Source organism: Antechinus flavipes, chromosome 1 (genome assembly GCF_016432865.1).
Source record: "Antechinus flavipes isolate AdamAnt ecotype Samford, QLD, Australia chromosome 1, AdamAnt_v2, whole genome shotgun sequence".
Lineage (NCBI taxonomy): Eukaryota > Metazoa > Chordata > Mammalia > Dasyuromorphia > Dasyuridae > Antechinus > Antechinus flavipes.
In genome coordinates this window covers 582,565,303-582,588,824 of record NC_067398.1, presented here as the reverse complement: position 1 = coordinate 582,588,824, position 23,522 = coordinate 582,565,303, and the positions used below count along the sequence as shown (strand labels likewise).

Below are 23,522 nucleotides of genomic sequence, written 5' to 3'. Positions count from 1 at the left end.
ATACGGGACTATCTTGACAAAAATACTGAAGTTGTTTGCCATTTCCTTTTCCAACTCATTTTACAATTAAGAAACCTGAGCAAACAGGTTTAAGTGACTCTCCCAGTCATAGCTATTAAGTGTCTCTAAGGCTAGATTTGAATTTAAGAAAATGAGTCTTCCTGCTTCTAAGTCCAGTGCCCTATCCATTGTGCTACCTAGCTCACTCCCCACCCCTTTTCTCTACACTCCATGAAAATAAGGCAGTTACATTACTTAGTCTATATTCTATTACTTGCCTAAAATAGAGGGAAAGCTTCCTAGTTTAGGGAAAGGATTAATCAGAATTTGGAAAAAAGAAGCCACCAAATGGATTTTTTTTAATCACAAAAGAGGCAGAGATTGAAGAAGACTTAACCTCAGGACTGCTTTTCCCAGGTTCTTTGGAAGAAGAAATAGTGGACCACAAACTTTCAGGTCTAATGTAAATAATAGATTTCTGCTTCTATCTCTCCAAAGGAAACTGTTTTCAGTGATAGTGAAGAGGATAAGAGTGAATTTCATTCATTCATTCTGGAAATTTCTTTGCAACTGCTCTCACTTTGATATTTAGGAGAAAAATTTTCCTCCCTTTTTCTTTCTTTCTTTTCCTCCCACCTTCCTTTCCTCCTTCTTTCCTTCCTTCCCACCCCTTGCTCTCCTTGTACTGTTTATATCTTGTAGATAACAAGTTGTTTAGATATTCTTTCCCTTATTAAACTAGGAACTCTTTGAGGGCAAGAACTGTTAAAAAAAAAAAAAAAAATACATGGATTGACTCCATAGAGATCAGTACATGTCTGGCATGTAATAAGAATTTCATTAATGTTTGCTACTGTTTTAAGAAACCTATTATTAGCCTCTTCTTTCTAAATCCTCAATCCCTTGGGGGGAAAAAAAAAAAGGAAAAAAGCCAAACTCTTGCAAAATTAATTCCCATATTGGCCATGTCCTAAAATGTTTGCGTCATTCTACACCTTGAGTTCATAATTTTTGTATCAGATATCATGCGGTAGTGAAGTTTTCTAAAAGTCTGAGAAAAGAGTAAACACAATAGAAAAGGAATAGTTAAACAGCTCTTTTTTAAAAAAATCTTCTTATTTTTGTGGATTGTAAGCTCAAAATGAGTCAACAGTGTGCTAAAAGTTAATCAGATCTCTGGCTACCTCAAAAGTCCACACTGATCAACAGTTCAAGGATATGAATAAGTACTTTTCAAAGGAAAAAAATCTAAGCTATCAGCAACTATATGAAAAATGTTTCTATTTACTAATAATTATAAATGTACAAATTAGAATAATCTGAGTTTTCACTTCACAGACTGAAAAAGTTGACAAAAAGACAAAGATTTTTGGAGAAAAAAGGTCCCACTAATGCACTTTTGCTGTGAATGATGCCAAACTTTCTGAAAAACAGTTTGGAACTAAGCCTCCAAAGTTATTAGACCATTCCTACTATTTTATCCAATAATATTACTACAAGGACTATGCCTCAAAAAGAAGGGAAAATGACTTATTTATATATAAAAATATACATCTATATATAAAACTATACAATCTATAAGTAAAAAATATACATCTATATATGAAAATATACTATGCATAAACAAATATATATGTATATATAGCATATAGTATCTATATAGAATAGTATATAATATATTATCTATAATAAAAGATATTCATCTATATAAAAAAATACACTGAAGAAATTATGCAATATGAAATTATGCAAAATACTATTATGCTACTGTTGTTATTGTTTAGTCATTTTCAGTCAAGCCTGACCCTTTGTGACTCATTTTTTGGATTTGTAAAGGGATCTGTGATTATTCTGTTAATTGATATATTATAAATGTAAATATATAAATATAAATTTATTATAAATACAGTATATAAATATTCTAGTAATTGAGATTTTTGGGGTCTATCAGATTCTGACTTGGGAGTCAGAGACTTAAAAAGCAGCTTGAAATGTTCAATCAGTTCTTGACAGCCCTCTTCTGTGTGTGGTAAGTGAAGTGAATCCAAGATTACAGAACCTTTTCTTATCACAGCACTCTGGTCCTGTGCCCCATCAAGTAATGACTCCCTGGATTTTGAAACAATCACTTAAGAAGTATTCCCGCAGAATTGGACAACACCTATATTGTTCTGAGCTCATGGGCTTTGTCTTGGGAAACCAATTACTGTATTGTAATTGACTGTATTGTAACCCACCTTCCCCCTTATTTTCCCACTTGTAAGCTATGTTAATAAGCTTTGCTTTCATCCACCAGGAGGAGCTCTCAGAACTTTAAAAGATATGCAAACTAATTCCCTAGACAAAATAATTTACTAAACCACTACTTATTTCTTGGTGTTCCTATCTCTAACTTGCTTTATGTGGCTCTAGCTGTTCCAGGTTAGAGACTTGTCCCACCTGGACTACATTTACATTTTCTTGGCAAAAATATCAGAGCGGTTTGACATTTCCATTCATTTTACAAATGAGGAAATTGAGGCAAATAAGTGAAATGCTCTGGGTTGCCCAGCTAATAAGTATCAGAGGTCACATTTCTCCAGAGCCAGCACTCTATCCTCTATGTCACCAAGCTGCCCTGTTGTGCCATAAAAAACTATTATTTTTTATAAAAATAATAAGCTTCAGAGAGGCTTGGGAACTCATATGAACAGCTGCACAGTGATATTAATACAATTTATATGATAGTAACAACAGTGTAAAGACAAACTATTTCAAAAAACTTAAGAACTATGCTTAACTTTGATTCTAGTGGATAAGTGATGGATCATGCTACATAAGCATTTCAATATTTATTCCTTCCCTCCCTCCATCAAGATAAAGAATGAAACATATATTTTTTTTTTAACATGGCCAATGTGGGAATTTATTTTCCTTGACTAAGCATTTTTAGTTTCATTGCTATTCAGTTGTATCCATCTCTTCATGACTCCATTTGGAGGTTTTTCTTGGTAAAGATACTCTATCAGTTTGCCATTTGATCATTTGACAAATGAGGAATCAGGCAAACAAGATTTAAGGTACTTCCCAGGGTCATATGATAAGTAAGGTTGAATTTGAATGAGAACAGTCTTTCTGATTTCAGGCTGAATGCTCTATGTACTACTTAGATGCCCCACAAAGAAACTCATTTAATTCAAGCCTTCTAATTTTACAGAGTATGAAACTGAGGCCAAGGGAGGTTAAGAAACCTCCTTAAGATTATGCAAGTAAGTTAGAGGTAGGATATGAATCCTAGCTTTTCTAATTACAGAATTAATAATCTGTCCATTTATCAGGAGAAACAGAAAAACACCCATTTGCAATTGAGTTCTTAACACAAAGTGTTTGGAAAGTCTACCTCATCATTTTCTTCTCCACTGAATTACTACTCATGCTTCATTATGTAATGATGACTGTCATAGCAAGGAGCGCACCAGTCCTGGACTCTGGAGTTCTCGAGTTAATATATGGCCTCAAACACTTCTTGTTGGCCATCCTTCATTTTCAAAGAAGACTAATGACATAAAAAGGTGTTGTATTGACTTGCTGGAGAATCAGATTTAAGTGAAATAGAGTTGCACAAAGTCCTCAGCTTTACTTTGTCTTCCAGTAATCAAAGTCAATTGGCAGGACCAAAGTCAGGATGACTGGAAATGGCTCAGGATGCAGTGGATAACTTTGGCAGCTGCCACGTCTGAGCAAGCTCTTAAGTGCTCCAGCCCTCTTCATGGCTGTTGAACAAATTGTTCTCATTCAGCCATTCTACCAGGGAAGTCTTCACATGCTTAGGATAGACATCCCCCTAATTCTCCAACAAGTTTGAGTCTGGTTGGCTAGCCTCAAAAGCCTCAGAAATTTATTAGTCACACCCAATTTAGGAATGCCTCAGTTACTTCAACTGTAAAATAGAAATAATAACACCCCTCAGAGCTGTTGCAGGGATCAAATTTGCCAAATGATTGGCACTTATTAAATGGTTTCTTTCTTCTTTTGTACTGAAGCACTATCAAAACACTTAAAGAACAAGTACATGGATCTCAGATTAAGAACTCTTGCCTGACAAACTGAGAACTGCTACTTTCTTTCTTCCTCCTTTTTTTTCCCCATCATAGATACTTTAAAAATAAGACCCAAACCTCATTCCCTGGGTTTAAACCAGCCATGAGACCACTTGTCTTATGGCTCACTTTAAGGTAGCTAGGTAGCACAGGGAACAGAATACTGGCCTTAGACTCAGGAGGACCTGAATTCAAATCCAGTTAGCTGTGAATCCTGGGCAAGTGACTTAACTGTGTTTGCCTCAATTTCCTCATCTATAAAATGAGCTGAAAAGGGCATATTATTCTTTTCCAAAGGGGTCACAAAGAGTCAGATGTGACTCAGCAATAACGCATTTTTATTTGTTCAATTTTTTTTAAAGATGAAATCTTTTTCAATGAAAATCAGACTTTGAAAAACTCTTCTGAAAGGATGGTTTGAAAGTGCTCATCTGTGTATTTGATGGCCCCTATTTTGTGTGCGTTTTCTTCAGTGCAACCTTTGACTCCTTCCAGACAAAAAGCCTTCTAATGTTTATGTGTAGAAGCCTTTTCCAGGAAGCCTCCCTGAAAAATTACAGATGAAGTAACCAGAAAGCTGCATGGGTCAGAGATCAGTTATAATGAAAAATGAGAGCTCACTGATTTAAGACTACTGACTGAAAACAATGTAATGGAACCAAAACACATGAAGATTTTGAGAGAAATGAACAAGTTATGGTATTAAAACAAGATGGCGCAAAAAGGAAATATGAAGGGGTTTCAAAGATTATTTAATCCAAAATCCAAACCAACAGTATTGTCCCAGCTATAATACCCCTGGCATATAGTTAGTTGATCTCCATTATTAGGCAAGATGCCATGATGTTTATATTTTTATATTGGTGTCAACATAGAGCTAAATGATGAATGAAATGGTGTGACTATAAGCCTAGGAAGCCACATTCAGAAAAATGTATTTAGTCTCATGATTAACTTATTAAAATGTACAAGTTTTAAATAAGGAGAATCCATTGATTCCACATAGTTGATATTACTTGCTTTGTTTTCTGCCTTTCTAATGTTCATTTTGTACCTAAAAATTTGAATGCAAACTATTTAAAGGGAAAAAGTTGGCCATGGTGAGCTATCATGGGCATTTATAGACAGAGAAACCTATCACTCCTAGAATCAATGTGATGACAAAAAGTGCAGAAACAATACACAATAAAGAGGATGGAACATTCCATAGAGATAATGTTAGGCCCTAAAGAGAGCAGCAGAGAACATAATAACTTCACCAAAGGATGCTAAAAAGCTCTGCAATATCATAGAAGTGAACTATCCTGGCCAAGTTTACAGTCTGACCACACATTCCCCCATGTATGTCCCACCATATTTGTACATCACATGGATTCCACAATAGCCACAGAGGTTACTGATATGTGTGTTCTGTATACATCCTGACCACATGGGTTTCCTGGCATATTCCCTCTCACGTATGGTCCCCGACGACATGGTTTCTCTTCATTCTGGCTTTTTTTTTCCCATTAAAGTTTGGGAATATTTGAGACTGTGTACCCCATCTGTGCATGATCACAGGATGGTAAAATTTATTTTTGACACTTTACTTATAATGCTGTTTGAATAAATGATACTATGAATGAACAATTCTTTTGTTTTGAACTAATTGGTTGATTTATAAAAGTAAACAAACTAGGTCTTGGAAGCTATGGGTTTGAGTGGGTAATAAGTCAGAAAATGCTTCAAACCTGGGAAGTTTTCTAAGAGCTTTGTAATATACAAGAGGCTACCCTACATATTTACAGCTAGAATTCAGGCCCCAGATTAATGAAATGAATGTGAGTTCCTAGATTCAGTGAAATACTTCTCTGGTTTATTTAGTGACATGTGGCTTAGCATTCTGTTCTAATTTATTTTTTTTTAAGATCTTTATTTTTCTGTAATGTGTCCAGAACTTCAGTCTTTCTTACATATTTCTAGATTTATTAAGTTAGCTTTGGTTAATTCTTTAGAATAAGAATATTATATGACCTTATAATCACCATTTTTTAATTTCTTTTTTAAACACAACTGGTCTCATCCATGAAACATCTGAAATCAGAAAATCCATTATTAATAATGTATCTTAGTTATAGGGAATTAGTTTCCTGGGGCTTCAAGAACTTTTTCAAAGGTATATTAACTTAGCTAAGCCATTTTTTGATGGAGAATCTTTGATTCTGCACCCTTTGACAATATGCTTCCCCCAAGTTTCATAGTCATGTTGTAAGATCTTATCTCAACGACTTTATTTATATAATCTTGAGTTAAGAGATCTCAGAGGCTAGTCCAACACCTTCTTACAAATAGGGATATGTTACAAATGAGGAAACTGCAGTAATTTATCCAAGATAAAATGGAAATTTAAATAACTTGTTTCTCAAAAATAAATTTATATTTTTCTTCTTATTCTTTACTTGATAGGAATTTTCCTTTATTACATCTTAATTTTTTTTAACATCTTTTGTTTTTACATTCCCTTCATTTCTAATTACATTCCTTCTCCCTCTCCTGCCAAAAAGACAAGGGAGATAGGAAAAAAAGAAGTTTAGGAAAACTATATTACAATACGTTAACTGAATTTGATAGTGCCATTTTCTACTCCCATAGCCTTTTACTTTGCAAACAAGGGAGCTGCCATAACTTCTTGGGATCATTTTCTCTTGTTTGCAATTTGAACCTGGGATGCTGCCCTGATTTCAACTGACTCTTTTTGAATAGACTCAATCACACAGTAATTCCAAGGCAAAATGGAAATTATGTAAATGTCTCCCCCCTCTTTCTTCAGAAACAAATGTATACTATCAAAATATCGGAATACTGCAGTTACTTCAGTTTAAATGTTAATATTTGAAAAGCCTTTAAAGGGGAAAAATACATTTATAAAAATGATGCAAATTCCTTTGAAAAATTCCATATTTCAGTTTGCATATAATTTGGAGACCAGGGATTTTGTTGCTATCAGGAACGTATAATAAATGCAACAATATGGAACAAAAGAACTAGGTAGACAGTCCCTAGTATCACCTACTCTGTTTAGTTTTGGCCCTGCTTGATCTACATGGTAACCGGAGGCATTATGGAGGTTGAAAACAGATCCATAAAGCTTTGCAATTTTACTTCCCAGCCATCACCCCACCATGCTACCTAAACTCCAGCCAACTTCCCCAACTAGAACCTTGGTTTCTACCCCTCTGAGGCATAAGGCTCTGATAGGTGTTTTTGTCTTATCTTTTGGAGAGGAAAGTCTTTCTGTCATTTCCCAGTTATCACCATATCATGTTGCCATGTGTACTGACTTTATGTATTTTCTTACTCCATTTGAACATAAATTCATTAAGATTGGGTACTGTCTGGTCTGCTTATAGCTTAGTTCAATACCTGCCACTTAATGAGTGTTTAATAAATCTCACTCATTTACCTATTTATCTGCCAATCTACCTAACCTACCTATCTTTATGTTTATCTATGTATCTATATCAATCTTTGTATATATGTGTGTTTGTGCCTACCAATGTATTAAACTTCTTTCTACAGTTATCAAGATCCCAGGATGATATGAAGGATGCAAAGTAATAATTCAGTGTATGACTGGATTTAAAGGGAATTTTCTTACTTTAATTTAGCGAGGAGGCTGAGAATAGGCACCTGAACCAATGGGGCAAAAAGATGGTTCAAAAGAGAAATAATATTAGCCTGAGGACTTTTGCTGGATGCCTGGGAAATGTGGCTATAGAACTTTACTATTGCTGAAAGAACTTCCCTATCTATCTCTTTTCAGAGAATTGACTGTCTAAGCAAATGTACAATAGTGATTGTTATGAAAATCAGCAGAGAGCCTAAACTATCTACACAGCTGAAAGTTAGAGGAAGTAGAAAAGAAAAATTAAGTAGGAGACTCCAAGCATCAATGAAAGGGTCTGGAAAAGAGGAGAATGGCAGAGAGACTCGAGTATCCGAGTGCCCCAGCTTAATGAAAAGTACCTTGCTCAGTGATACCAGTGTGTGCTTACCTTTATATCCAAATACATTCCAAAAAGTCATCTATCATAGCAAAGGATAAAGAAGGTAGGAAAAGAAATGTCTTTCATATATGTTTCCTGTGCTGGTTTTCTCCTTTATTAGTGTATGGGAAAGTATAACTTGTGTGTATGGGGAAATTTTTCTTGTACTTTATTTGTTCATGCCATTCACTTAAACTAACAGGTCTTCTGGTTAATCTAATAAAAGAAATATCAGTGAGGTTCATCAACTATTCAATTAAGTGGATTTAGCAGGCAGAACCTGGGGTAGTCTTGGTTGGGACTTGTGAAACATTTGTGTAGAAAACTCTAGTTGTTTGAAACTTGTATGAAAGGGGATAATTTCTTTCAATTTGAGGGCTTCATGTTTAGCATTTTAATAAACCTTCCCCTTAATACTCATCCAATTCTCTGACAGAGATGAAGTACTGGATAGAGAAAAGGTAGTTTCAAATCTTTCAGGGTAATTAATCCTTTGAGCTTATGTGATAGGAAGGAAAAGCCATCTTCCCCTAAATGTGACAGTAAGAGTTCCTCATGACCCTTATCCTCTGCTATCTGTAGATTGTCAAGGGATCAGTAAAACCTCAGGGATGATCTTGTAGTTTCTGACAACCTATCATAATTCTTTGCTACATCTATCTCTCTACGGAAATTGGTGAGGACACATTCCCCATGTCATAGGAAAAATCTATTTTATCACCCCTTCCTTCTATTTTCCAAGTAAAAGAAGCTGTTTTAGAGTCAAAAACGATGCCTGTACATTTTTACAGATGTCAACTATTAACTTTGCAACATGTGGGGAGTATGGAAGCCATCTCTGCCTTATACATAGAAGGCAATAAAGTAAAAAGTGAAAAATGGGATACATTTTGCCACTGTGGCGGGAGCATTAACTCCCAAAATGATCAGGAAAATAATACTAGGACATTTTCAAAATATCTCTTAAGAACTTTAGAATTAAGACATGAGAGACACTAGCCGAAGACTACCTAGAATGATGGGCTCTCATCAGAGAAGTGCTGTAGTCTGTGTACAAAACAGAATTGAATTAGCTCAGAAGAAACACAAGATGTGCAGAGTTAGAGAATCCACCTCAAAACTTCATAGGGACTATTTATATCCAAAGTATGGTAGAGCCTTCCAAGCACATATTGGATCAGTCACAGTTGGACACATGTAACTTGACTCTAACACAGTGACATCATTTTGGTCCTCTTTGAGAAAGAAGGACAACAACCAACCTTAAATGATAAGCTCTTTTAGCTATAGTTAAGATTGCGCTTAAACAAGAGCAGTAGAAAGAATACTGGATTGGGAGTAAAGGGATATGGATTCCAATCCTGTCTGCCACTTATTGGGTAAGTCACTAAATCTCTCTGTGCTTCACTAAATTCCAATTTCATAAAAAATTGTCTTAGATGATCTCTGTCATTCCTTCTAATTCTAGTTCTATGACCCTTTGTCATATATTTGTTTTAAAAATCTGTTTTCAATAACAAAGAAATAATATTCTGAACATATATATAATCAGCTTAACAATGGAAACTTGACAGATCATCTCTTAACAAGCATTTATTATGTGTCAAATAATATGCTGAGGAAACAAAAAGACAATTTATACAAAAAGACAATAAAAAATTAATCCTTCCTCTCAAGGAGATTTCATTTTATAAAAGGAGACAATGTGTACATGTGATTATATACCAAATAGAAGAGGAAAAAAGTAGCTAAATACAAGACAGGAAGGAGGCAAAAGCAGTTGAGGAATTATCAGGAAAAGTATAAAACGTTGTTTGGCTTGTGTCTCGTAGAAAGTGATGGATTCTATGGAATGGCGTTTAGGAGAGATTGCATTTCAAGTATGGGTGATAGCCACTGCAAAGGCACAAAGATAAGAGATGTGATACAATTTCAGAAACAGAAGGAAGGTCTTTTGGCTGAATCATAGAATATGGCAAGGCTATTAATACCAGTGAGATTGTAACATATCCCAATTTCCAAGGTTTAAAATCTCACAATTGAAATTTAACCATCTTATTTTCTTGAGCTAGTTCAAGGTGGTTCCAGCACACTGATATGTATAATAGTTACATGAAGCCAATGTTGGCAAAGAGAAAGACCACTTTATTTTTTTAAAAAATTGATTAAAACAGATGAAAAGAGGAGAGTTGGGAACGATGGCAAGTGATTTTTGAGACAAAAGAAAGGGCAATAAAGAGGTCAGAGGAAAGGGATAATTCACTGTTATCAGTGGAGAGAATGGGTGAATGCTTGATTGAGAGGATCAGACACCAGTCATAGCATCCTTTGGTGTGACACTATCAAGATGCACATAAGAATCACATAGAAGTATCAGTTTTCACATAAATAACGGAAGAAAGAAATAATTGGAGAACTATTCAATGTGCAATGACTATACTGAAACAGAACATGGAAGATGACAATAAGAGAAAATTTATAGCTTTAATAGATACCCAGAGTCTCAGAACTAGAATCCCCTCTACTACAAATTCAGCAAGCAAACAATAATCCAACTTTTACTTGAAACCCTCCCATAGATAGAACTTATTACCTCCTGAGACAACATCTTCTACTTTTGGATAATGCTAGTTGTTAGGGAATGTTTCCTTATAAGGAAACTGAATTTGTCTCTTTGTAACTTCCATTTCTCATTTCTATTTATGCCTCCTGGAAAAATCAAGTACATTTCTTTTTCCATATACCTTATTACCTTTTTAATACTTGAAGACAACTATCATATTTCTCTAAATCTTACCTTTTCCAGACTATGCACCAACTGACTGATTGGTCTAAATTGATTGGTTTTTAAAATAATATGTACCAAAAAAAAAAAAAAAAAAAACCAAAAAGTTACTCCATAGAATAGAGTATAAACATGGTGTTCCCATGTAGAACATAAACTCCTTGAGGGTAGGGACTTTTTTGTTTTTATTTCTGCATGCCTAGTACTTTGTACTTAATAGAGACTTAGAAGTTTTTGCTGAATTGATTGAAGTAAGGTAATCAGTTTTATTAGAAGTAGCTCCTGCTGACTCAGACTACCTGTGTGAGCATTTACATCTTAGAAATCTGAAAATGTTATAAATTAGGGCCTGATTTATTGCTACATCTAATGCTTAGACTTAAGAAAGTATAGAGAAAATGTTATTCATTCAAACTAAACTTAAAAAGTGTGATCTATTTTTCTCCTTGGAGAATATATTGTTAAATATTTATTAGCATACAAGTGATGACACAAACAATGCATCAATAGAACAGACTAGATTATCCCAAAATAGAACCAAAGGAATAAAACAGACTAGTTTGTGAGAAATCCAAGATGACAAAAAGAGTAGAGTATTCATTGTTAAAATATCCATCTTTTAATTTTTTAAATAAAGAAAATTGGAGCAGTATAATAAAAAACAGAATTAGATTATAACATGTCATGTCATAATAAATTTCAAATGTTTTAATAATCTAAATATTATTAAAGGAAATATTTTTTAAATGGATTGATATAGATCTATAAATTGTGAAATGAAAGAAAATTCTCAGCTATTTAACGAATAGAAGAAATAGTCAAATAAGGGACTATCTTGATTCAATTATATTTTTAAAAAGAATTTTCCATAACATCAAAAATAGTAATTATATGTAGAATGAAAAGGTAAGGAATAGAATGTTTAAAGAAAATCTTTTCCATGATAATAAAAGTATGACATCCAAATTCAGTTGTGGATTTGAATAGAATTAAGGTAAATTTTTCAGAGTTGGAAAATGTTTTCCCCATTATATAGGGAGTCAAAAATCAAACTGCCACCAATAGGCAGGCAAAGCAGCTTATATGAAGCAACAAGGTACTCAGAGGGAAAGACAGGAGGCAGCTTGTGACAGACAAGTCAAAACATCACCATATCCACCAGGTTCTAATGAAAACAGTCCAGGATCTTGAACTTAAGAGCCTTGGGTCAAACAATGCTTGTAGCCCATGACTTCACACATCACATCACTAGGGACTTTTCCATCTGACTTGTAGTTGAAACTATCAATTTTTTTACTTCCAGCAGAATACGAACTCCTTGAGAGCAAGGATTATCTTGTTTTCTATTTGTATCTTTAGTGTTTTATACATATTTTAGCATTTAAACAAGTTCATTTATTCATCTAAAAGATATGGAAGAAATCAAAATGCTCAGTGAATCATTGAATGATTTTTCCTTCCAATTATCAGAGAAATAAAAATTAGAATAACTAAAATTATTTACACCCATTAAAATTGGGAAAGATATTATCTTTAATGGACGACCATTTTGGGGGGACCTCTATCTAGACAAGAACCCTTTTTTAGGATACCCCCAAAGTGATCAAAATCAAAACTAAAAAAAAAATCATTTATAAAAGAGTAATTTAGAAATGGTGTTCTCTCAAACATTTCTTACAAAAGGATCATGCTTGATATGTAGTCATTCTTTGACATACTTTCACTTTTTCTCTCCACCCCACTTAAGTTTGAGTGAGATAAAATTCTGAGGTAAAATCTCTGTACCAGGATCTCTTTTGGGGCCACGAAGGAGAGGACTTTCCACTTTCCATTACTAGTTTAGCTGGACATGAATTCCACCTTGATTTTTTTTGTGGGTGTGTATATACACATGTTGTTGTTGTACCCACCACCACCAATAGTTGCCTCCTCCACCAAACCACAGAAAGAGAATCTTGAACTTCACTGGAATGAATTAAAAAACTGTGGCACATTATAGAATGAAATAAAAGTCCTTCTTCAATTTTGGACAATATTAAAATATTTTAATGTTTTAGCAGAGGTATGACATGATTTCTTTATTGTGGCATCCTTTACTCTCTGTGCCTCATTAATTAGGTAGATATTAAAGTTATACATGTAGACCTTGGAGAGTAGTTGTTGATAAGTCACTTTCAATCATGTCTGATTCTTTGTAACCCTACTTGAGATTTTCTTGGCAGAGATAATGGTTTTCCATTTTCTTCTCCAGCTCATTTTACAGATGAAGAATCTGAGGCAAACAGGGTTAAGTGACTTGGCCAAGATCATACAGATAGTAACTGTCTAATGCATATTTTGAGCTCAAAAAGATGAATCTTCCTGATTCCAGGCATGGCATTCTATTCACTGTACTACTTAACTGTTCCTTTAAAGGACAGACAGTAAAATTATATAATCTAGAGGAAGAGAGCTAGGAAATAATCTAATACAGTGGTATCAAACTCAAATGGAAATGGAAATGGTGTTCTCTCAAACACTTCTTCATATTGTATATTGTAGTTTGCATATTGACTTATTTTTTTTCTTAATAGCTTTTTAATATGCAAAGATAGTTTTTAACAGTCACCCTTGCAAAACCTTATGTTCCAAAATTTTCAACCTCTCTCCCCCCTCCTCCTCCCTCCCAAGATAACAAGCAATTCAATATAGGTTAAACATGTACAGTTGTTTTAAACATATTTCCACATTTATCATGCTGCACAAGAAAAATTAGATCAAAAAGAGAAAAAATGAGAAAGAAGGAAAAAAAAAAAAAACAGGCAAACACTAACAACAAAAAGGGTGAAAATACTATGTTGTAATCCACATTCAGTTCCCATAGTCCTCTTTCTGGATGCAGATGGTTCTCTCCATCACAAATCTTTTGGAATTAGCCCAAATAACCTCATTATTGAAAAGAACCAAGATATTGACTTAGTTTTAAAATACACTGCCACTGACTAATATAAAATATGTTTTGCATGACTATAATGTATGTCTTGCCTTCTCAATGGATGGGGGAGTGGGTGGAGAGGAGGGAACATGGAACTAAAAATAAAAATAAAATTTAAATAAAATATTATGTTTCATTGTATTTTTATTAGTTTTATTGAATATTTTCCCAATTACATTTTAATCTGATTCCAGTATTCTGGAGTATTGCCAGTCCATGTGTAACACTAATAGAAGTCCTGTTATAGTTAGAAAACTGAGGCTCAGAGAAGTAAAATGACTTGTCCAAATTTACAAAGGTAAAAGAGTCAAGAGTAAAGTTCAAATCCTGTGACCCCAGATCTGAAGGAAGTTCATTCTTATCAGTGAAGTAGATCATCCATGACCAATATGGCTTTTCTATGCTTTCTCATCCTTTTTGAGTTCTTTTCTATACCATTCCACAAATCTTCCATCCAAAATAAGAGACCTTTCTCATTTTTCTTTTTAGTAAATACACTAAAAGAATACAGGATTATAGAATTATAGAATTAGAGCTAAAAGGCATAATGAAACGGTTGAGGCCAGGAAATTAAGTGATTTCCCCCAGTTCACATCGGTCATATGATCTGAGCTCTGCACAATTTCAAATATAAAAGCTGGAGCTGTATTAATTTTGCAGAGAACTTTCTTCTCAAGAAATGACAAGTGAGATTCAAAGTTAACACATGGAATTTATACATCATCTACCTTCTCACCAGGAATTTTTGAAATAATGATTTTTTAAAAATATAACCATTAAAATATCATGCCTTGGGTAGGGGGATGTAGAGCAGTAATGACAAAAATAATCTAGCATATTGATTAAACTGCAAAGTAGAGAAAATGTTTCTTCACAAATACCAAAAAAAATTACAGTGAGTTGAGTTATTTCCCTGAGGTGTTTCATATTTTAAAATACACTGGTAGTAAGTGCTTAATAACAGCTGAATGTTTAGGGAAAATAACTTCCATCATAGGCTCATAATGAAAATACAATTTTAATTCTTTAGCTATGACTGGAAAAAATATTTATTTATAATATCATTTTGTATTTACTATATTCATTTCCTAGGAAAATAAAATTCAACAGGGAAATTATTCATTTATATTCAGTATCATCCACATGAGCTGGGGATTGATTTTTTTATTTTCATTTCCTATGTCCTAAATGTTATTATAATGGAATCATAATGTCCATATTTCTAAATTATACATTCTGGTTTGGCCCACATTTAGGCATTATTAGAAGTGATTAACCTAACCAAACTCAAATACAAAAAATAAGTAATTTTTTTAAAATAATTTTTTATTGATAGAACTCATGCCAGGGTAATTTTTTACAGAAAAAATAAGTAATTTTTAAAAATCTAAAGAGTTTTGGTGGTAGGTTTTTATTGGTAGCTTTTTTAATTAAAAAAAATTCATATTGGGGAAGCCAGGTGGTGCAGTGGATAGAGCACCATCCATGAAGTCAGGAGAATCTGAGTTCAAATCTGGTTTCAGACACAATGTCTAGCTGTGTGACCCTAGGCAAGTCACTTAACCCCAATTGCCTCAGTAAAAAAAAAAAAAAAAAAAAAAATAATAATAATTCATATTGTTGCTTTTAAACATTCTGTAATCCAGTAAAATTGGCCTTTTTGCTGTTTCTTACATTTGAAATTCCTTTTCCCAACTCCATGCCTTTGCACTGGCTGCTTGGAATACATCCCTTCCTGAATTCTACCATACAGAACTCCCCACTTCCTTCTAGAGTCAGCTCAAGCATCACTTTCTACATGAAAGCTTTTCCCAACTCTCCTACTCCCTGCAACTGCTAATGCCTTTCCTTCCTAGCTACCTTACATTTATTCTGTGTATACTTATATATTATGTTATCTCCCCAGATACAGATAAAATGAAAACTCCGGGAAGGTAAGGGATTCTTTTCTTTTTTGTATCCCCAGCACGTAGTACTTGGTAGATAAAGGCACATTAAAATCCTTACTGATTGATCAATTTATTCTTGAACATGGTTTACCCATTTCCTTTATTTCACTTTCTCACTTGAACATTTTTGCTTTTCCCAAATGAGACCAGAATTTTGACTATATTATGCTTGATACCATATAATGTGTAGCTAATAGAGCTAAATGATAAGTCACAGGTCATTTTTCATGCAACTGCGTAAACCATTTTTGCCGAATAAAGAGATTGCGGCATCTGCTGAATGCATTGATGCCAGGTGGAACATCACTGACAAAGTAAGCTGAAGCTGGTAACCAGGGGAGTGAATATTAGAGTTACTGGAAATATACAGAGAATTGCTAATAAAGGACAAAGAATTACAGGTGTTCCCTGTATCTCAGATCAAAATGAGAAGCTAGATCCTGGATTTAAAGGACATTGTACTTACTGTAGTATCATTGGTGGTTATATAAACCAGAATATCAGAGGAGTTTCGGCCAATGATGTATCGATAACAGTTCCAAACACAGCTGATCAGGTAACCCTGGCAAGAAGAGAGTAAGAGACATTTAAAATCCTCCTAGGAAAAAACACAACAGTGTTAATGATATTACAAGAATCCCTTAAGAGTTAATCATTTGGGTAATATTTAAAATAGGCAGAAATGACAAAATAAGGCACTGGTTCATTTTACAGAAATTAATTCCCTAAACTGAAGGAATTTTCAAACTAGAATCCATCATTGTATGGCGTCACCTACTGGTAAAATAGGTAATTGTAACCTTATTCAAAATTATATCACTGTATATTTCTAATGTGAAGAAAATGAGAAATGTGGGTCCGCAAGCATACAACCAGGGAGCCCTAAGTTTGCTAAATCTTCCTATGGTCTCAGACAGGGGATATAAGGGATATAAGCACAAAGGGGAAATCATGGAGTTATGAAAATTCTAGAAATGTAGCAAAAGCTCAACAGAGGATGAGATGACTACATATTCATTCTTTTCTTGCCCAATTTTAATCTGCTAAATTTAGTTTAGCAACACACCATTAGTTGATGCCAAGGGGCAAATGGGTAAGTAAAAATGGGAATGCCTAACACTTAAGGCAACTCAAAACCATCACTCTAAAGCATAGTTAGGGTCAGAAACTCAGAGAGGACAGTCAATGAACCAAGCACTGTTAATTGATGATACTCAGGCCTGACAAGTTTTTTTGGTTGTTTTTTGTTCCATTACTGTCACTGCCCTGGCTTGCTTTTATTAATGATGGAATCATTTCTGGGCGAGTGTTACTCTAGATTGATTTCTTTTAAATACACTTGTGACTGCCTTTATCCTTGAATATTACTTCTGAGTTTGTACACTTATGCCCTTTACAAATAAAACTGTGTGGGAAAAAAAACATATTATGGCTTAGAGCAGGGGTCCTCAAACTACGGCCCGTGGGCCAGATGCGGCAGCTGAGAACGATTATCCCCCTCACCCAGGGCTATGAAGTTTCTTTATTTAAAGGCCCACAAAACAAAGTTTTTGGTTTTACCATAGTCTGGCCTGTAACAGTCTGAGGGACAGTGAACTGGCCCCCTATTTAAAAAGTTTGAGGACCCCTGGTTTAGAGTATTTGGTAGCAGAGAATGAAAAATAAGAGGAAATGGATGTTGAATAATTCATAAGCAACAAAAGAAGAGGGACTTGTGTCAGTGATTGGAGACCCCGGCGAGACCCCGGCAGATACTGGACCCAAGAAGTCTAGCAGTTCAATGATCAGGAAGGTCAGGAGCTTGGTAGATATCTTGAATAATGAGTTAGAGATCATCACATTTTAGATAACAGTAAAAGAAATCCATGAGAAAAGAAAGCAATGATTTTCTAGGTAAAATCTGCTGATGCTTGGATCTCCCTAAAGGAGAGATTTTCATCAAACCAGAAATCTAGGATTCCTTTACAAGTGATGCAATTTTCCATCTACTGGGACATGTTTTTCTCATAGGATTCAATTTACAGAATTTTATATAAGGACAGTGAACTTTATTGAAACTTTAATTCTATAAAAGTAAGAGATACCTATGTTTAGTAGTACATAATACATTAATATTTATGACACATGCAAAATTTGTTCAAATTTAATTTTTCGGGAAGCAAGTTATAAATGCCAAACAATGAACAAATGAACATTCAGTATTTAGTTTTCATAATAGAGCAAAACTAACATTTCCAGGAGAGAAAATAATCCACTTAAATTCCTAGCATAAAGACATATTTGAGTTTAGCCAGATGTCATCTAACCAGGAAAAAATAAAGAACTATCACTTCTTAATATCTGGAAGGCATATTCTTTTAACTTAACCTAAGATCTCATTAATGGTCTTTTATACAAAATCACAGTCTATTCAAGTCTCAGTAATTATCAAGCGTGTGCCCCATACTCTAGTCCAACTTGGGAAGTCTTATGTGTAAATGAACTGAATTGTGTCTAAGTATGCCCCTGAAATGCTCTGGAAATTTAATAAAGAAAAATAAATCAAACACAAATAGAAAATCATTATTTGTTTTTAATCACCTTAAAGGTAATGTAATGGAGAGGCATGCGGTGGGTGCAAATGGGCTGTAATTCAAACACATAAAAGGAATTATGCAGCTAAATCAGCATAAAAGATGTCCTCAAAGAAATGGATGGTTAAAAAAGATGAGCTGAACATGGAGGGGGTGAAAGCAAAAAATCACAGTGTGGGAAAAAACCCATATTATGGTTTAGAGCAGGGGTCCTCAAACTATGGCTCATATGCTATACTGGTATGTTCATGTCAAATGGTTCCCAAAGACAAGGGGTTAAGGTTCTGTGATGAAACAAATGGGAAGTCATGAACAAGAGTTTCATAGGATGAATAGGGGAGGGGTTGTCATCTATTTCACTGGAAGGATTTTCTCTATGTTGATGGGATACCACTGATGGCAAAATTATCTCTGGTCATATAGCCCTTTCTTCTTTCTTCCTTCCCGACCTACACCTGAGTCTAGACTATAACTTCATTGGCTCTGCTAAAATATGTCTAATTAATTTATGGTTGTTGAGTGATTAAAGAACTCTTTTGCAAATATTGACTCTTAATAGAGGTTACTGATTTCCATAATGGAACTTGATCTGAATTTCTAAAATCTTTTCTTTATTAAAGCTAACACTTTTATTACTGGAAAGTGGTCATCCATGGTCATTATTTCTTACTGACTCCTAATTCTTGGTAAGGTTAAAGATTTAGCAAAATTTAAGTGCTGACTATATAAAAATGGAACTGTTACCACAATGGGGTTATAAAAAGAGAAACAAAAATATTTCTTGTGATCAGTGAGGAGCATTAACCAAACTCATAAAATAACAAGCACATCTTATTATTCCCATCAGGTAGTCCAAAACATAAGTTTTGCTCTTTGTCTTATAATTTATATCAAATATCAATATAGATATTACCCTTGAGAGGACTTGCAATTTATGGCTACTGGCTTGCTGCTCGTAACTGTAAATTTAAACTGAGTAAGCAAATTTTTAAAAGTAGCTTTTTCACTAAAGCTGAAACAGAAGCCCACAGGAAAGCTGTAAACAAGAGTAAGGCAATCAGGGTTTTATCTCAGGCCCTGAAATTTAGAGGACACTAAAAGCACTTGAATTCTTTCAACAGCATAAAAATACCCGAGTTTAGTAACTAGTTAACAAATTTAAATTAATTAGTTAAAATTAAAAAAAAAAAACCTTCTAGATATTGAACTTCTATCTCCCAGTCGTCACATATCTTAATAATTATTGTAAAATAATAATGTATTAAGAACCGTGCCTGAGATCTATCTATCTATCTATCCGTGGAAGTAGACCTTTTGAATTCTCTATTCATCATGGGATGGTGTCTTAGACTTGTTTCTATTCAAATGAATTTATTTTCAAAAAGTTAAGTTGAAAACATGTTTTAGGGTGCTTTTCTTGAGTACAAAAACAGCTAAGTACAAGCTTGGCCCATAGTCTGAACACACCTCCTTAAATCTTGGGAGTTTCTGTCCTTTACAATAGTCTTTACCTGCCCAAAGAGTAGGAGACACAGAATTGCTCTGAAGGCTCAAAATAAGCCAAGGAGTGCTATTCCTCTCCTCTGCCTGACCTGGAAGGCTCCCTGGCAAGCATCCATTCAGGAATGTTGGAAGCCTGATCCTTAATTACAATTCATAAAACTTGTCACTGTCCACTTATATATATCAGAGTGATAAATAGCACAAAGCTTTTTTGATGCTGGCCAACCTTCATTTCATTAAGTAGCTTCCATAAATCTGCACATGCTTTTGCAAGCACACAAAATTCAATTAAAGTGTTAGAATCAACTTAATTTTAATGCCTATCTCACTATGTAGAGTCATATATTTTAAGATGTAGACACACTAATGGTATTTTCCCAGACTGACCATTAAGCAAGGAGAGGTAAGAGCTTGTAATGACCCCAATTCCTGAAGAATAAGCTGAGTGGGGGGAAGAACAACATTAACTGAGCTCTACCTCAGGCCTCCTACTGTCCTCCAGACCCAAGAAACTCTTAAGGGAAATAAAAATTTAATAGGGCTTTAAATAAAAGAATAATTCTTCTTTAAATCATGTATTTCCCAGATTCATGTACACCTTGACTTACATGTACTCATGAACAGGCTTTTCAGTCAATAAAAACCCTAAACTATAGCTCAATATGTAATTCTTATGACTTTAACAATTTTCAGATATTATTAACGCTTTTTGTGGGAATAGTAGAAAGGAGGTAGGATTTCATGTTAGAAAAAGTGGGTTTGAATCTCAGAGCTGCCACTGCGACTAACTCCATGGCCTTGGACAAAGCAACTGATCTGTCTGAGTCTCAGGCTCTTCATCTTTAAAATAAAGTAGTTAAAATAATTGGGGCAGCTAGGCAGCATAGCAGAAGAATGCTGGATCTCGAGTTAGGAAGACTCATCTTCCTGAGTTCAAATTCAGCTTCAGATACTAATTAGCTGTGTGATCCTGGACAAGTCATTTTTATTGTAACACATTGAATGTTTACATTAGTTTCTTTATGTGTAAAATGACCCATAGAAGGAAATGACAAACCACTCCAGCATCTTTGCCAAAAAAACCAACACCAAATGAGGTAACAAAGAATCAGACATGACTGAAAAATGACCGATTAACAAAATATGTGGTATCCAAGGTCATGTCCAGCTCTATAACTAGAATACTAAGCAATGGAATGTATTTATGTATAAAAAATACATTTAAAACCCTTGGATACAAATTCCACAAAGCTATCTCTAATTACCTCCTTCCCACATAACAGTTCATTCTCCTTTTCTAAACCATTCTATCTTCCTTTATGATCCTTTTATGTTGCTATTTCTGTCTAATTTGTATTTATTTTCATACATGTCTCACTTCTGTATTAGAATATAAATTCCCAGTCACTGTGTCATTGTTCATCTTTGTGCCCTCAGCATATAGTACAGTTTTGCACATAGTAGGTGATTTGTAGATGTTCGTTGAATCAAAGTTATCTCATTTGGTACACATAACGGAAAACTGAAATCCAAAGGGTGAGAAAGAAACAAAGATCATTCCTGAGGGAGCTTTTATGTGTGTATACAAACATGGTTGAATTGTAAGGGATTATATTTATGATGGGGTAGAGGAGAGATGAGTCTCATTAGGAGCTGTAAATTTTGTGGGAGTAGTAGTACCTCGTGAGAAGAATAGGAGCCATTCCTCAGTTTCCTTAACTAGGATGCAGAGAACAAGGAAATCTCCCTTTTTACTCTTAACATCAGAGTTAACCAACAGGATTATTTTGACAGGTGGTAGGTTCTCCCTCCCTAGAGATCTTCATGAGTTTTGAATAACCATTTGTGAATATTATAGTAGAGTCTCCTTTCAAATATAAGCTAATTCTGAGGTAATCAGCTTATGAATACCTTGAATGGCCAAGAAAGGACAGGCCAATAGCCCTTGTGGAAATAGGACAGATGATACAACAGATGAGACTTTGCACATATTTCTTTCCATCTAACTGCTAATGTTCAAACTTAGTATAACAGTAATAATAATAGCCATTATTTGCATTTAGTATTTGCAAACCATTTTATGTATATTCTCCTATTTGCTACTTAACAATCTTGAAAAATAATGTTAAATCTCATTCCCTTTTTACAGATGAGGAAACTGAAGTTGAGAGAGGTTAGAGGATTTGCCCACTCACAAGGAGTAAGCCCAAGTCACTCAGCTGACAAATGTTGACTATTATAGCAGCTTATGAGCTTATCACCCAGCTCCAATGCCCAGCTAAGAAGAAAGGACCTTTCCTGCTCAGATGTCATATCATATCACATTTTGTTGAAACTCTTCTCATACATTTATAAGGTATTATTTAGGAGTCTAGATATTTGAGCATATGCCTCTGCCCCATGATTAAGTATTAAGCTTTCGTTGGCAGAGAACATGTCTTATTTATCATCGTATCTCTCTCACACAATGTATTATATATGGTAGCTGTTTAATTTAATTGAATTTTGCATGAAAAAGGAGAAATTTCTCCATGAAACAAGTTGAAAATGGACAATTCAAAAAAACAACCTTTATCTTTTTTATCTGTATTCTTTTCTTTCCTTTCTATCTTGGGGAAAAGGTGTTATTATGTTTTTCCAAAGTCAACACCTTCACTTGTGTCCTAAACTCTATACCCAAATTCCTTAAATCAAACTGATTCAATTGAATAAGCATTAACTGCTTCCTTTGTGCCAGGTGCTAGAGATACAAGACCAATATGAAACAGCCCCTTCCCTTTGTACTACCATGATACAGAGGCGAGTAGAGACCAATTTATTTAAAGTGGAGTTTATTAACCAGTGGCCAAAGGAGGCTCAATTTACCCAAAATCAAATGGCCTTGAACAAAGAAAATGGCTTATATAGAGAGTCCTAACTTAATTGCTGGACAAGCAGCATACAGAAGCTAAACAAGCAGTTAGCCTAACATCTTGCAGCTGCCGTTATCTTGAGGGAAACACTTCAAAGGCAGGGAGACAAGGGAGGAACCATAGCTCCATGTCTTGTCAAGGGCAGGAGACTGATGTCTTGTCAAGGGCAGGAGACTGGGGGAGGGGGCAGTGTGCTACAACTCAAGTCCTAAGAGAGGTCGGGACAATCTTGGAAGGATGGAGTCAGGGAGGCGGGCACCTGGACAATATTTTTCTTTGCTATCCTTCATTGTGTCAGAATGGCATGTGAAGAGGGGGTGGTCAGAGCTTCAAGGTTTAGGGCCTTCTTCTAAACTCAGTTTTCTCAGACAGGCTATAACCAATCATCCAGGGCTTGACACTTTGAAGAGTTTACATTATAGTAGGAAGAAAATGGAATATAAAAGTTGAAGATAAATTTATACAAAATATAGTAAATACAAAATAATGTCAAGGCTTCCTACCTCTAGCAATGTTCTCCTCACTAAAAGGCTCTAATAACTCTCTATTGCCTAAAGATTAAAACCCAAGCAGAATATAATGCAAAGCTTTGTGCCATATAGCCTTGAGTCACAATCTAAAGTTACCACTATTCTCATAAAATCCCCCTACAAGAGTTCCTTACTCCTCTCTATCCAGTCAGGTGCCGCAGATAGTTCCACCCCACATCTTTAATCAACCCA

At 34.7% G+C, this 23,522-nt stretch overlaps 1 protein-coding gene across 1 annotated transcript in view; it reads right to left on the bottom strand.

The window, feature by feature from the left end:
* The window catches only part of LAPTM4B (lysosomal protein transmembrane 4 beta), a 109,952-nt gene that overhangs the window by 32,391 nt on the left and 54,039 nt on the right, over nucleotides 1–23,522 (bottom strand). Inside the window, exon 6 of the mRNA XM_051970898.1 lies at nucleotides 16,279–16,374. Within this exon, the coding sequence (XP_051826858.1) occupies nucleotides 16,279–16,374 (96 nt within the window). The remainder of the gene's footprint in view (nucleotides 1–16,278; nucleotides 16,375–23,522) is intronic.